At 42.3% G+C, this 16,496-nt stretch overlaps 1 protein-coding gene across 1 annotated transcript in view; it reads right to left on the bottom strand.

Moving 5' to 3' along the window:
• Positions 1-3,918: 3,918 nt before the first annotated feature.
• DERL2 (derlin 2) overlaps positions 3,919-16,496 on the bottom strand; it is a 28,946-nt gene continuing 16,368 nt past the window's right edge. The window contains exons 3-7 of the mRNA XM_073665225.1: positions 10,630-10,703; positions 7,877-7,970; positions 6,429-6,624; positions 5,910-6,000; positions 3,919-4,731 (exon numbers count right to left, since the gene is read on the bottom strand). Of these exons, the coding sequence (XP_073521326.1) occupies positions 4,626-4,731; positions 5,910-6,000; positions 6,429-6,624; positions 7,877-7,970; positions 10,630-10,703 (561 nt within the window). The 3' untranslated portion in view covers positions 3,919-4,625. The remainder of the gene's footprint in view (positions 4,732-5,909; positions 6,001-6,428; positions 6,625-7,876; positions 7,971-10,629; positions 10,704-16,496) is intronic.

Genomic DNA, 16,496 nt, shown 5'->3' with positions numbered 1-16,496 from the left:
ATTACTAAAATGTCCAGGGGTGTGTTCTGGCTGACCACGTACCTCCCCTTCAGGTGACTGATCACATGACTGTGACATCATCACAGGTCCTGTGCGCACAGAAGGATATATAAATCCTGGTGGTTTTGAAACAGGGTGGAAGGCAAGAGGCCTGGTCCTTGTGTCTGGGACACCATTAGCCCTGGAAGGCCACACCTGGTGAGCCTTAAGCCACAATTTTGGCAGAACAGAGGTGATGGAAGCCGCTAGACCCGGCAAACGTAAAAGACGGTGCTTGATTTGGACATTAATATTGTTACCTTGCTGAAGGCTGTATCTGGAGCCAAGTGGGCATATCTGCCACTGAAAGGCTCTAGGATATTACATGTGTAACATGCCCGAGAGCCACTGAGATGGACTATGTTATAGGCAGTTTATGTTGTTTAATAAACTACTGGACTGTAGATTACCGGAAAACGTTGCATGTGTGCTTTAATTGACCCGGTGAAGTGAGTGCCCCTCAACATGATGAATAGCGCTACCTCACAATGGTAAAAAAAAAAAAAAAAAAAAAAAACAACAACATATACTCACCTTCTGATGGCCCCCTGTCTCCTTATCCGATGCGTCCGGTCTTCCCTGTGTCTCGCGGTTGTGTAAAAGGACCTTCCATGACGTCATTTAGTCATGTGACAGGTCACGCGACCACAGACGTCAGCAGTCGCGTGACCCGTCACATGACTAAATGACGTCATGGCAGGTCCCTTTAGACAATCGCGAGCTGCTGGGGAGCCTATACGCATCGCTACGGAGACCGTGGGCCATCAGAAGGTGAGTATCATGTATATTTTTTATTTTAATTCTTTTTTTTTTTTTTTTTTTTTTTTACAGGTACTATGGTACCTGGGTCTGGAGGAGAGTCTCCTCTTCTCCAGACCCGGGTACCATCCGCACATTGAATCGCTTAATATCTGCATGTGCACATGTAGTCATGCGGATATTAAGCGATTCATTGCAAGTCAATAGCGGCGAAAACGCAGCGATTACGCAAAATAATTGGTAGTGCTACGGATTTTTCCGCAATGATAATCCGCAGCGGAAATTTCCGCAGCATGTGCACAGCACATGCGGATTATCATTGGGGAACATTGCAGACCTTCTACTAAGCGTTTTGTTAAGCGTTTCTGCAGCCTGCAGCAGAATTGCCGCTGCGGAAACGCTTAAAAACGCATAGTGGCCACAAAGCCTAAAGAAACTTATCGCTGTGCAGTCATTACTTGTCCCTCTTGCTTATCTTTCAAAATTATGATGTATGCTACTCTAATCCATAAAGCGAACCATAATGGATGCTGCTATTCCACCAATGGGTAGCACATTGGTTACCATTGGCCTGCGTGCTGTGCAGGGGTGTTCTGTTTTGCGCAAAGACAGCAATGACTGACAATACACCCATCTAAACGAGGCCTAAGTGACTATTTGTATTTTTTTCTATTAAACAAGTCACTGCTGTGGACTTTTTAAAGGCTCCCTTTCTCCCACAAGAGGTTCTTCACGCTATTCCAGTTTTAGAGTCATCTACATTCATTTTAGTTGAAACGCTGGAGGTCGGTGTAGAAAAGTGCAGCAATGTCATCTCTGTAAGCAGAGATCGCTGGGACTAAAGCGATGCGGATACAGAGATTATTCTATACTTGCAAGCTTTCCCAGGCCCATGATTCTGACCTTAATGGAAAAGTTATCATCTTTCCCATGGGCATCCAAAAAAACCCTCCTAAATCAAAGTGCTCCCCAAATATTGCTCCAGCAGAGGGAGTAGAATGCTGCGTTACCAGACTCTGCTCCAGTGGTCAGAACTGAATATCCTTCTGCCCACGAATGTGACCATCAGGCTCAGTTAACCCTTCTTTATGCGTGAAATGTCCTATGGACGCTACACTTAATACAGGGAAAACCCCCTGATGTGTGACACTGAGCCAAGCCTCACACTATCAGGACAGATCTCATCGGTGACAAGTCCTGGGTGTCTTTGTGGAGGAAGGGGACATGGTTCAACAAGCCTTGTGGGATGTGCCCTGCCAAAACCAGATGCAAATGATTTAAAGGGGTAGTCCAGTCGCATAAGAAAAGTTTGCCGTCACTCCAAATGACTGCTGAATCATGACTGTGTACAATGTGCATGCCTTCACGTGATCGGACGCATGGGATTTGTATACTTGGGGTCCTATGCAGACTAGACTCCTGCACTTCTCTCAATTTTCATCTATTGAAATAAGCTGGGTGAGTCTACTCGGCACAAGACCGCAAATATGCAAATCACATATTTGTGATCATGTGACCACCCACTCGCATGGAGAATCGTGAGCGGTTTCAAATCTTCATCGATCTGTCATTATATTCTCAGACAACTCCTTTCAGGGCTAAATAGCCGAATTCTGTTCATTACTCAGGAGTGGGCTGTCAATCACAGTCACGCTTCTGAAGTCTATGGCGATCAAGCATGACATACATGTACGGTGTTTTGTGGGAACTACAGCCCACCAAGGACACGCACGCACATACATCTTCAGTTTAGGAGAACAGTGGACACAATGAGAAATTTACATAGTTCTGCTTTATCAACTTTGTGGCCACTGTTCAGCAACTTTTTAACCTGGAGAAATAAGTGGATTGATTTTTTTGGAGTGTTGCAGTTTTTCCTCTATTTCATTGATATTTCTACTAAGGCTTTGCTGGATATATGCCCCCTTATAAACTAATCCTAGTGTTGTTTGTTTGGACTATCTATATAGGAGCAAGACCTGCGATCTTGAGCTTGTTTTATAGCCAACATTCCTGGTGCCAAATGAAAAAAAATGAAGCACGAGTCCGATCTATCAAAATATAAAATTATTTAACCCATAAACTAAATGAAAGAAGAAAAAAAAAATGAAATGACAGGATTGCATTTTTTTCTTTTCTTGGGGGTCCACATGCCTGCTGCAAAAAATGCAAAACGAGTAGTAAAACATTGTGTGTACCTTAAAACGGTACCAATAAAAATGTACAAGTCACCGCATGTTGTAATTTCAGGTGGGAAGTCATGTGAGAAATCATGACTTTCAACGGATTCCCCTGTACCATACAAATGTAATAATCCTTGTTTTAAAAAGTTGTTCTGCTTAATTCTGCTCAGGAGCACACCCGTTCCTCTGCCTCCCCACTTCCTGCTCGGTGGGGTGGGCTCTAAGCTCCTGAATGATGGATAGTATGGACAAGCGGCACACTACCAAATTGACTGCTCTCAGAGGATGCAAGCAGAGCAGCTTTGCCTCTACAGCATTGAATGAGCATACAGGGGCAATGACGCCAACTAGTTTCAGGCAAAAAGAGCTTGTAAGCGCATGCTATTTGTCTAGGAGACAGGCTACCTTTTATAGGACAGCAGTGGTGGCCGGTAACCTAGGCAATGAGCGGTAAACTATAGAATTAAAAATACCTTTGTTTCTGAAGAGAGAATTCTCAATAGGGATATGTGCACAGGACATCATTTTCTAGCCAGATTTCACCTATAACCTACTTTAAAAAAAACAAACAAACAAAAAAACCACACACACACCATCGGTGAGGCCGCCACAGGAACAACACCAAAGAAGCTGCGTCAGGAAAAAGGGTTTTCTTGAAACATGTCTTTAGGGCAAAATTGCTGGGTTTTACGCAAATTGTCTCTTCAGAGAGGAAGAGAACTAGAACTCTAGTGCCACCTACAGGAAATAGCATCAATCCTAAAAGTCAATATTGACCCTTTAACGAGCCTTGCCACATGACTCATCCATTTAGGATGATGAGAAATCCCCGTTAACACCAACTTGTAAATGTGCAGGTTACAAAGCCAAGGGGCTTAATGAAGAAGTTGTTAATTCCCCGATTTTCTTATACATGGAAAATGCCAGGAATTTGGAATCTTGTGTAAAAGCACAACTTCTGTGGATTTATTGTGCATAGAAAATATTATTTAATACACAACTTATTTTTTTCCAGGATTCCTTGTATTTCCATCGCCCAAATGAAATGCAGTAATAAAACAACCAATTCGTTATCATCTGATAATCAAACCAAGAAATCAGCCAGCGCAGCAAAGTTTGTGTCACTGCATGAAAGAGTGTAGTCTAGGGTCGGAACATGTAGAAAATGATAAGCATCTTGCGTTGTCGCACAGAAGAGGAATATGGCAGCTGTTGTATGACCCCTCTTTTGTGCAGTTCATTGGCATCTGCACAGTCGTCTCTACATATAGTAAAGTCTATGTTCTGCCAAAACCTGGACAATCCATGTGTCCATAAAGATTCTTTTTTTTTTGTATCAAAAATAACGAAATAACACACAACTGTTAAAAAGCAATAAAGAAGTCTGCGCAGTCTGGTTAAATAGTATCAGTTTCCATATTTTCAGGTTTAGGGTCCAAGAGCTTCAAGTACCATTGCAGACAAGTCCTCTATAGGGAGGCACTGGTGGGAAAATAAAAATGTCTCCTTGTGTCAGTCAATGGAATATAAAGTGCTTCCTGTTCTGGAGAACTGTAGGTTATCTCTACAACAGGGCAATGTGCATTCAAGACCATATTACAAGAGTTCAGCTCCTGGGTCACACTTTCTCTTGTGGGCTTTTCTTTAACCTCCAAGTCTTTGTCCTTCTCCCCAAGCAAATCCACCAGGACGATCTTCTGGGAGTGGATTGTAGTTTGGGTCTTCTTCTTGTGTATCAAATATTGCTTTCCTGCAAATTAAGTTAAGTGATGTAAAGGCGTTGTATAAGGAATAACTAGTGGCTTCACAAAACACATTTGTTACTTCCCATGCTCACTAAAACTGAATCTGGCTGCAGGTTTTTGCCATGTAATCTGAGAGCTGCATGAAGTAGGGGCAGAGACCCTGATTCCAGGGATGTGTCACTTAATGGACTGCTTGGTGCAGTCTTGATAGAATCGCTGTTTTCTCTGCTGCAGATTTAGCAGTGGTCAGAATGCTGAGCTGGGTATAAATGCGCCCACACCACTGATTGGCAGCTTCCTGGCAAGCTGCCAATCAGTGGTGAGGACAGGGTTACGCAGATTAGCTGTAATGGCCTGCACATGAGACCTAGTCAGGCAGGGATAATCTCCTCCTGATAAAACACTGATTGTATTAAAACTACAGCAAGCTGCTGAGCAAATAAAACATTTCTAAAAGGCTCTATGCCCCTACATTATGCTGATCTCAGATTAAATAGCAAAATCCTGCTGACAAAATTCCCTTTTTTTTTCTTCTTTCTTTTTTTTTTTAAATAAGACTATTGTTATTGGCTTTAGGAATTAGCTATCCAAAACTGGTCAGATAGGCAGGGCCTAGCTATAGACACCTTAATAAGATTTTACCAAGATTGAAATCTATCCATAGGGTAGCAGGTGACTTACTGATTGCAGGGGGTTTGAACGCTGGGACCCCACTGATCCAGATAACAGGGATTTGCCCTGTAATAATGTGGGAATCAAGCACGTGAACCTCTGCTCTGTTCAATGTCAATGGGACAGCAGGAAGTAACTGACATTCCCTGCGCTATGGAGCAGGAATAACTTTCAATCTAGGTAAATCCCATTTACAGCACCACTCCATCGAGTTTTTTTTTTTTACAGCTGGAGCAGTGCTTTAAACTAGTCCCCTGCCCCCGGTCACATACTTGGTGAAATAAAAATCGCTGGAGTGGTGCTTTAAGTATGACTGGATTCAATTCTTCAAGACAGTGATGTAGGCTGACCACCTATCACAGACATGCATAAAGAAGCACATTTGCTGAAGACATTTGGGGACATTTATCCTGATGTTCACATCGAATAGTGACTCCTTTATCCGACTAGCGACACTTGTTTTCTTACTAGACGCATATAAGCATGCAGAGGCAACTAGCAGTTCACTTACAAAATGTATGGGGTCTTCAAAATTCTTCCTCCTCCAGGCTGGTTAGGGAACACATCCTCTAAAAAGAAATAGATGTGTCCAACAGCAATACCTAAAAAGAACAAAAACAACAAAAGAAACAAAAGTCAAAGTGCAACATATGAACTTGACTACAAACTAAAACTTTCCCCATAAGGATACACCTATGTGGTATTCCTATCAACTTTACCAGCGCTGCCAGTTTTCTAATGCCTTGAGTAAACATGCCCTCAAGAAAATAAATGAGCCAGACAGATAACTAAAAGCACTGCCAAGTCATAGAGGACTGAATACACACAGCAAAGCACCAGTTTTGGGCAACTTTCACAATGCAAAGTAAGACTTTTTTCCCTTTCAAGGAGATAAAGGTGGTTTACAGTGTGAATATTAATCTTTCCTTGTGTGGAAGGGGTATGGAACATGGATGATACAACTGGAAAAATAAACCATTTACATGTTGTTTTAATAAACAACTCTCATACAAAATAGTACAGATCTTACCCAAGAGATCCACAATAATTGAATTCCCCAGCAACAATGAGAAACCCATGAGGACCCATGGAAGGAATGGAGCCTGAAAATTCAAAAGCCCAAAGAAGTTCATTCGAACATAGGGATTTCTCCGGCTCCATACATACACCAGCATTATTGTAAAAGCTTGGCCAAGGAAAACTAAATTGACAAAAAGTCCAAAAATCTAGAGAATATTAAGGAAAACACAAATATGTGGATGTTAAAGGGAATGTCACCACCAAGACTCAGGTGGCTCAGTGGTTAGCACTGCAGCCTTGCATCGCTGGGGTCCTGGGTTCACATCCCACCAAGGACAAAATCTGCAAGGAGTTTGTATGTTCTCCCCGTGTTTGCGTGGGTTTCCTCCGGGTTCTCCAGGTTGCTCCCACACTGTAAAGACATACTGATAGGGAATGTAGATTGTGAGCCCGAATGGGGACAGCACCGAAAAAGTCTGTAAAATTGTCTGAATTGTAAAGCGCTGCGGAATATGTTGGCGCTATATAAATAAAAAGATTATTATTTTAAACAAATCATCAATCAGTCATATAGGGCAATATAAAAGACATGCCTATAGTGTCGTTTTTTTTAAGCAGAAATTTATCAACTCAATTACCATCACCTTCCCCTCTGTAGATTGCCAGTACCATTTCACTTCTCCATTGCAGAGACATTAGCAATCAAAGTACTTGGAGTCTACTGAGTTAATTTTGTTAAGTCAAGTGTGTTGGCAACAGACTTTTCACTGGGAGCATACACTTCCCCCTGTATGAGCTGACCAATCATAAGCAGGCAGCAACACAGGAGAAAAAGAACATGCCTCAAAATAACTCAGAACAGGTTACTCCTGCTTGAGATTTAATGACAGCCTGCTCTGCTCTCACTGAAGAACCATTAGAAATGACTGTGACCACAGACATAAGTGTGGTTATTGACACCTTCAAGCTCCTATCTCCAGACAGGCAGTGTGGGTGGGGGGGGCAGTAAAGTTGAGGTGACAGTGCTACTAAACTATGGTGGGGGAGTGTTCCTTTCTCATGCTGTGTTGCTGCCTGCTTATGATAGGACAACTGTCATATTGAATGAAGAAGTACACACCCCAAAAATCACTCTCTGATGAGGCCCACTTGGACTTAACGAAAATTAACTCATTAGGTGCCAAATGGTTTGATTGCTAATATCTCTGCAACAGAGACGGGGACAAAAAATATTCTGCTCTGTAGACACTATTATATCGTGTTCAGTTCAACATGAAAAAATTTGGTGAAAGGTCGTCTTAAAAGACATGATGCACTGCATAAGTCATTAGCAGTAGAAAGGTTTAACAATGTATTACTTTTCTTTACATTTTCTCACTTATGGGTACAGGTTGAACTATTAATATACCACTGAAATGCAGGCCTAGTAAAAAAAATACTGAATACTTATAAGGATACAGTCATTAAAAGGCCACCAAAGAGGAACATAAATACAAAATCTGCAGTACGACCACGAAACGATCCTTCTTCAAGCATCCGGCAGTATCTATATCTGGAGTAAATATTTTGTTAAGGAACAGTTCTAATATACTAAAGAAGCCACGTCTTTAAATTATTAACACTTAACCCTGCATCAAACTAAATTTATAGTCAGTCAGTGAGCACGGTCTAAGCCACAGAAGTATTGAAGGTGACCTATATGTTTAAAGGGAACCAGACAGATGATATATGCTGTCCGATCCACAGGCAGCAAGTATTATTATTATAGCGCCATTCATTCCATTGCGCTTTACATGTGAAAGGGATATATAGCACAATTACAATAAATTTGAATAATACAAGTCGGCAACTGGTACATGAGGAGCGAGGATCATGCCCGCGAGGGCTTACAATCTACAAGTATCAGATGCTGGCTGCATCTCAGCCAGGTATGTTTGACTATGTGGAAAAACACGCTTTAAAAGCGCCACTGGGGACCAAGCCGCACGGGAGACTAGTCGGAATGGCGGGTCCCCTGGGTCCAGTCAGCAAACAACAGATCGGTTACAAATTAAAGAAGTCAGTAGGAAAGTGGCACTCCTGGATAAGTCGGTATTCGAATAGGGTCCCAACCCAAATCCATACATAGAAAGAATCCGGCACTCAAATGGGGGTTACGATGAAATCAGAGGAAAAATGGATTATGTGGTCCAAACTGTGTATATAATACGTAATGTCTCTGTCTTACATAGACCTTTTTCAAACATACACAGAGCGCCCTGTACCACCAGCGAAGGAGGTAGCACTACCCAATTGTGCAACCTTGCCCTCTCATCCATGCCTCGGTGGTCGTTCCCTGGTGACTCCTCTTCAGCACACTATCTGAAATATGCCATACAATTTACCCTGAACAGGATCTCTCAGGATTATCATTGTATATGTTTGAAAAAGGTCTATGTAAAACCGAAGCGTCACGTATTGTACACATTTTGGACCACATAATTCATTTTTCAACAGATTTCACAATAACCCCCATTTAAGTGCTGAATTCTTTCTATTTACAAATTAAAGAAAAACAGATGGCTAATTAATGGATCCATTTTCCATACACTTCAATGTTAAAAAAAACAAACAAAAAACAGATCTGGCAGAGATCAGTTATTTAAAAAAAGGACTAAAAAGTTGTGTCTGTACAATTTTTTTGCCAACGGATTGCTGCTGGATCCATTCTGACTGATCTCACTAGACATGTGAATATAGCCTTAGAATGTTTTTTGTTTTTTTTTAAATGCCGCAGCATTGCAGAGTCAAACATACCTGGCAGAAATCATGCAGCCAGTGTCTGATACATGCAGCGTGGATCAGGGAGCATGTATCAGCTGTCAGGTTCCCTGTAAGGATTCTCCCAGCCACTTCAGAGGGGCACAGGAGAGGGCGAGGAACAATGAATTGCCTTTTAAAAGGGCCCCTCTCTAAGGCCACGGCCCCACTATCAGTATATTTTCTCAGGAGTGGGAGCCAAAACCACGGGAGGAACAATAAGAGAAAAGGTATAATAAAAACAAGTCACCAATTTTGCATTTATCACCCACTCCTGAGAAAAAATACTGACCAAATACTGATCGTGGGGCCGTGGCCTAAGCAGCTAGATCTGCTTTGTGAGCGCTGCAGATTTTTTTTTGTAAATAATGGAAGATTGACATTGCATGCAGGAGAAAACAATGGACATACGTTAAGCCACCCGGTAATTTTGTATCGGAAAAGGAATGTATATTTTAGGAAAGTGAGCGGATATGCTTCAAAATCCTCCTCAAAACCATTAAAAAGAACAAAAAAAAAAAAACCACTAGCTATTCCTATTCATTTCTATGGTTCATCCATTTTGCTGTTCATGATGGTTTTTTCCTGAAGAGTTTTTGAAAAAAGAGAGAAAAGAAGCACATGTCACATGTCATCTTCCAAAAACTCTTTAAAATCTGTTCAGGAAAAGAATAACTCCACAAAAAGCAGCATGCCATTGTCATTTTTGACCATCTAAAAAAACAAAACTCTCATAGCCTTAATGGGAAAATGTCAGCAAGATTTCACACCCTAAACTACTTATATGCACATGCAGCTTTTTCAAACACAAGTCCAGCAATACCTTTCCATGGCCAGTCTGTTCCTCTGTTTGAACTGATATGCAAATGGCTGATAGATCTGGAGCCTCTGTCACTCCAGCTCTGTTCCCCGCCCAGTAACATCTCCTCCTCCATGACAGACAGCCTCTATGCTGTGTGACTTCTGGCAATGGAGCCATCAGTGGTCAAGCAGGAATAGGGGTCGCTGGGTGAGGAATAGAGCTGGAGTGACAGAGGCTTCAGATCTTTATCCTCATTTGCACATCAGCTCAAATGGAGATTTCTCAATATGGAGGAACAGAGTGGTTATATACAGGTATTGCTGAGCTGGTCTTGAAAGCACTACAAGCTCCTATAGTTTGGGATTTGAAATCCCGCTGACAGATTCCCTTTAATGTGATGGAGTTGGGGCTAATGTTGACACAGCTACACAGCTGATATTATCCCTATTTACATTTAAACACCACACTTTTCCTCCATTCTGCCGTTACATCTATTTTTTAGCATTTATACCAAAAGCAGTCAGGATGTGCCATTTTTGGTTATTAAAATGATGTAAATTGTCATGTCACACTGGGAACCATGTCTGAAAATCCACTTTAAAAAGGATACAGAAAAATCATATTAAATAAAAAATTGAATCCAACTGGTCCAAAAAATAAGAAGTTTGTGACTAGTCGCCATACCTAAAGAAGAAAAAAAACAAAAACACCATAGAAGCACATTACTTTTCAAAACATGTAATGAAAGAACACAGATGCTGAATTGTCCTAGAGAAACTGTACAGTGCCAATTAAAGAGCAAGTAGATCACAAACTGAAGGTCCAAATATGTGATATCTATCATAACAGGCAAGCTGAGGAACCTTGGCTGGGGACAAAAGCCTACATCACTCTATGTGATTGCAGACTGTAGAATTGTGACAGCATGTGGTTCGCACGATTCCCTGGTATCCCCAGTACGAGCCGGCCATGTGACAGAATGTATATAATTTGCATACTCGTGGTCAAGTGAAAACTAGACTCGTTAGTCTGCTCTCAATAGCAGGGAATTGCATGAAGCCGGATGAGTCTTGTCGGCACGGAACCACTAGTATGCAAACTGCATAGATTCTGCATATGACCGATGGCTCGTACTGGGGATACCAGGGAATCGTAGCAGTATGAGCAGTCTGTGACTACAGACTTTTCCCACCCAAGCCCAGATCACCCCATTATTCATGGATACTTGCTCAGTGGAGTAAGATTCAACCTAAAGGGGTTGTCCACTATTCGGACAACCCCTTCTCAATCAGCATGTTTGCTCCCAGTAAAACAAGACTTATACCCACCTCCGATGCCGGCACTGTTCCAGCGGTGTCGACACTTGCATCACATTGTTATGTCACGTGATCCCTGCACCCAATCATAAATGGCTTCACTTTCCCCTCCTTCAGGCGAATCAGACATCAAGAAGAAGGCAGACCTGTGGCTAGCCGCTCACTTCCTCTTGATGTTTGTTTCATCAGAAGGTGGGGAGAGTGAAGCCATTGATGATTGGGCACAGAGATCACGTGACATAATGTGACGCAAGCTCTGGGAGAGCCAGTGCTGACACTGCTGGAACGGCACCGGAGGTGAGAGTAAGTGTTTTTATTTCTGGGAACAAACATGCTGATTGAAAAGGGGTTGTCTGAGTTGTGGACAACCCCTTTAACCTTGCTCCTTACAACAGCTAATGGCTAATTGGTAATCCGGCACTACCATGCTCATATTTTTTTATATATCAAAAAGAACATCTTGAAAACCAGAGTAGAGAATTTGTACCAAATGTAAATCTATTAAAGATCTGCTAACAGCGGTCCTTTAGGGGAGACGATGCACAGTCATAAACATCTTATTTCCTTCCAATGTAACATGATACTTTCAACAGAATTAAAAAAAAAAAAAAAAAAAAAAAAAGCTGCCAGCATATAACTTCCTGCAGTAGATACTTAGGGGCTATGTGCCCACGATGCAGAAATGCTCCGGATTTTTTCCTGAGCGTTTCTGCATCTCCCTGGCAGAAAAAACGCATGCGGATTGTACATGCGGATTGTACATGCGGATGTGAAGCGTTCTTCACTTGCATTTCCGCATGCAGGTTGTCAAGCGCTTTCCAAGAGATTTTAGCATCACTTGGAAAGTGCTTGACAACTTGGTCACACTATATAAATCCATGCAACCGGCATGGATTTATATATAGTGTGACCGTAAAAGAATGGTAAAAAAATAAATATTATACTTACCTTCTGATGGCCCCCGGTGTCCTTATACGATGCGTCTTGGCTTGCTGTCAGCTTGCGGTGGACTAAAAGGACCTGCCATGACGTCACATGACTAAATGACATCATGGCAGGTCCTTTTTAGACCATCGCGAGCTGCCGGCAAGCCAGGACGCACCGCTAAGGACACCGGGGGCCATCAGAAGGTAAGTATAATGTGTGTGTGTGTGTGTGTGTGTGTGTGTGTGTGTGTGTGTGTGTGTGTGTGTACTTGTTTTGCTATACTTGTGGGGACATGGACCTGAATACACACCAACAGTGTGGGGACCTCTGTCTTCGTGGGGACCAAAAATCAGGTCCCCACAAAGCTGCCAATGCTAATCAATGGAGAAGACCTTGTTTATACACCTAGCATCAAAATCTCAAGTGTCCCCTTTATACACATATATAAGAGACAGTGTGTATGAGTGTGTGTGCTCAATATGTGTACACTCCCTCTCTGGTGCCTTTGTGGTACTGCAAGCTGATACACACTTCAGAAAAGCCTCAAGATTCCACCTCTGGCAAACCGAGGTACTGCAGGCTCTCACACAAATTCCTCCTCTGGCAAACCAAGGTACTGCAGGTTCTCACACAAATTAGTTTAAAGTGTGTTGTAGAGACATAGATACAGTCTTGGTCATATGACTTAGTGGGAGTGGTGTGCAGAGTCTTAGCAGTAAAGAGTATTCCATATTTCTGCCAGATACCCACAGAGATATTGAAATCTGAAAAAAGAGACTTCTGCTCATTGAAGGTAAGAACTGCTCACATAGGGTTCAACTCCACAGCAAACAACTCTCTATTTTATGCTGTATGTTGCTCTTTATATGTTTGGGGTGACTGCACATAGGGTTGCATAATGTGGATTATGAATATAAGTGTACACAAGGTTCGTAATGTGGATGATGAGGGATAGATATCCCACATACCCAGCTTTCCAGTAACTGTACTGAGCAAGAGAGATGGGGAATGAACATAATATATGTACAGTATACAGTGTAATGGATATACAGTATCCCACATACCCAGCTTTCCAGTAACTTTCCTGAGCAAGAGAGATGGGGAATGAACATGATATGTACAGTATACAGTGTAATAGATATATCCCACATACCCAGCTTTCCAGTAACTTTCCTAAGCGATTAAATAGTTGGTGAATAAACATGATATATGTGTAATATATAAAGGATAAGGGGACCTCTTAAGCGGACCCTAAATCTGAGTTAAGTCTAAGGGTACGTCCACACGCTGCGGGTGTATGGCGTCTGGAATCCGTATGAAATCTGTACAGATTCTGTACGGACTTTGGCCGCTAAATGCGGCGGTATTCCTGAGTATATATACCAATTGGTCGGCGTATATATGGCAGTAATAGGGTGGAATAGCGGCGGCAGTTCCTTACCACTGCTAATTCCCGCAAGAAGCCGCTGCTGATATTTAGCCACGGTTTCTGCCATTCTAGCATGTCAAATTATCAGACGGATCCTGTCCGTCAAATTGACATGATGTGGTTGAGAATAACGGCAGTCCAGATCAATTTCCGGACGAAAATAATCCAACAAATGACATCAGTACTGGTTTTGCTGGCGACTACGGATCAGCCGCCACAAATCCGGCATGTGTGGACGAGCCATAATTCTCATCTGTTAGGTAATTCTGTCACAGACTTCATGCTTTTTATTGCAATTGGCAAAATTAATTCTATCTTTTCTGCAGGTTTTGAGGTGCTTTTTTTGCGCTCTTATGTGCGGCAAAAGCGCCAAAAAATACGCTGCTTAGATGTTGCAAGAGCGGTCTGACTGCGGTTCAATTCTAACCTATAAGCAATTTCCGTTCGGATTCCGCAAGAAATCCGAGCGGCAAATTGACAAGATGCGGTTGAAAATTGCCGCACTGCGGCCTGCTTTCCGCGGCGGCAATTTTCCGCCCTGTGTGAACTGCTTTTTTCAGTTCACACAGGGTATAATGGAGGGCGTGGCCACAGTGGCATTTCCGTGCAAAACCTTGTGAAAAATCCACCACGTCTGAACGTACCCTTAAATGACTTATCAAATTTACTATTTGCGCTTCATTCACACTGCCGCTGTTTTTGTGGCCGCATTTGTGGTCCGTTCTTGCGACCACCGAGTTTGCAAAAGTGGGCCGCAATTGCGGCCGCTCGAAAGCGGAGTATGTGGAATATATATCCCTTACACTATATAGATATCATGTTCATTCCCCATCTATCTTGCTCAGGAGAGCATCTCCCTCCCCCAGCACCAAGAGCAGCTCATACTGCATTGTTACATTGACTAGTAACACAGCACACAGAAATGCACCTTAATATTCCACTGTTAACCCTTTCCTCCCAGCAGTAACACACAACTCCTCACCTTGATATCATGGTGATTTATGGTCAGAATGACTTCAATGCGATCAGTGATTTCTATTCTAGCTCTGCTCACATAGATTTTATATCCACACTCAACTATAGGCCGTTCTTCATATTTTGGGGGCTTTTAGTCAGATATACTAGTTTGTGCCTGTATAGTATTAGTGTAGATGGGAGTGTAGGGCATGGGTTACATGGCACTGTGGTGGGATACTGATGGGAGGTATTGGTGCTGTGTTTGATGCTTCTACTGGGTATTTTCCTACAAATACTGTAACAGCTCACTGCTTAGAACAATGCTTCCCAGCTCTATAATATATTATATATACCCCACAATACAGGCTCACACACACATTTGTCTAAAGTGTGTTGTAGGGACACAGATACAGTCTTGGTCATGTGACTTAGTGGGAGTGGTGTGCAGAGTCTTAGGCTGTGTGCCCACGTTGCGGATTACAAGCGTTTTTGCTGCGGATTTTCCGCAGCGGAAACGCTTGTAAAATGCTTGGTAATCCGTATCCCATTGTCCCCAATGAGAATCTGCAAGTTCTATGCCCATGCTGCGGATTTTTCCGCAGCATTTATGCTGCGTTCAAAAATCCGCAGCATGTCCATTAATTTTGCGTTTACGCATGCGGAATTGCCTTGTGCAATGCATTAAAAACGCAAGGCAATTCCGCATGTGGAAAACGCGCAATAAACGCGTGCGGAATTCCGCATGCGTTTTTCCGGGAGAGGACATGTGGAAATGAAGCAGAAATTTTCTGCTTCATTTCCGCAACGTGGGCACATAGCCTTAGCAGTAAAGAGTATTCCATATTTCTGCCAGATACCCACAGAGATATTGAAATCTGAAAAAAGAGACTTCTGCTCATTGAAGGTAAGAACTGCTCACATAGGGTTCAACTCCACAGCAAACGAGTGCTCTAGCACTGGCATCTCAGCAGTGATATACCCCTACTGCACATGTGTGTCTGGGTCGCTGTGACAGTTTACAGGACATAACTCAGGGCACCCAGACAGAAGGCAGAGGGGAGCCTTAGCAGCTGAGCCTATATCTTGGCTTGTGAGCATTAGAACAGGCCGGCGATTACAGGGTAACATGAAAAATGTCCGGCTTGCATTATGACTAGAACATGACAATATCCTTTTAAGTACTAACCTATGATGCGTTCCTAAGCAGTTCATGTTATATGTTCTACATTTCATTTTCTTCATACTTTACAAGTAGTAGAATTTGCTTTGATATAGGCAACTGGATTTTCACAATGAAAAGGCGAAGGATAACGCCCGAAAAAGACACCATACATTATGTCAGTGCCATCACTGACAAACCTGGATTGACCATGAAATACATCAATCCCCTTAAAGGTGAGTTAAAACAAGTTTTAACTAAATTGCCTTAATATTGTCATGCATTAGAATGACTGTCTTAGGTAATGATAAATATTTTCTGCAGGAAGAGGAGTGTTTGCTGAAACTGAAATCGAAAAAGGGAGTTTTGTTGCAGAATATCGAGGCGAGCTTATCAATTTGGATGAGAGCCAGAAAAGGTCCATAAAGGACCCCAATTTTAAGAACTTCGTGTACGAATTTCAGTGGAATGAAAAAATATGGTGGTAAGTAATCAGTTTTTTTAATGCATTTTAGAGGGTATCCATCTTTCCCCAGTTGATAGCCAGTCCTGATTATGTCCTGTCTCTGCTGATCATGTGAATCCACTGCAGTCAGTTACTGAGGCAGCACCATTTTTGAAACATCAGGTAACATAAAGAAGCACCCTTAGGGCTTAGACACACATCGAAAAAAATTTCGGATCCGAAT

The sequence above is a fragment of the Phyllobates terribilis genome, unplaced genomic scaffold (assembly GCF_046119375.1).
Source record: "Phyllobates terribilis strain yellow unplaced genomic scaffold, ASM4611937v1 Scaffold_2__4_contigs__length_985480577, whole genome shotgun sequence".
NCBI lineage: Eukaryota > Metazoa > Chordata > Amphibia > Anura > Dendrobatidae > Phyllobates > Phyllobates terribilis.
The sequence above is the reverse complement of the archived record's forward strand: the minus strand, read 5'-3'. Positions and strand labels throughout refer to the sequence as shown.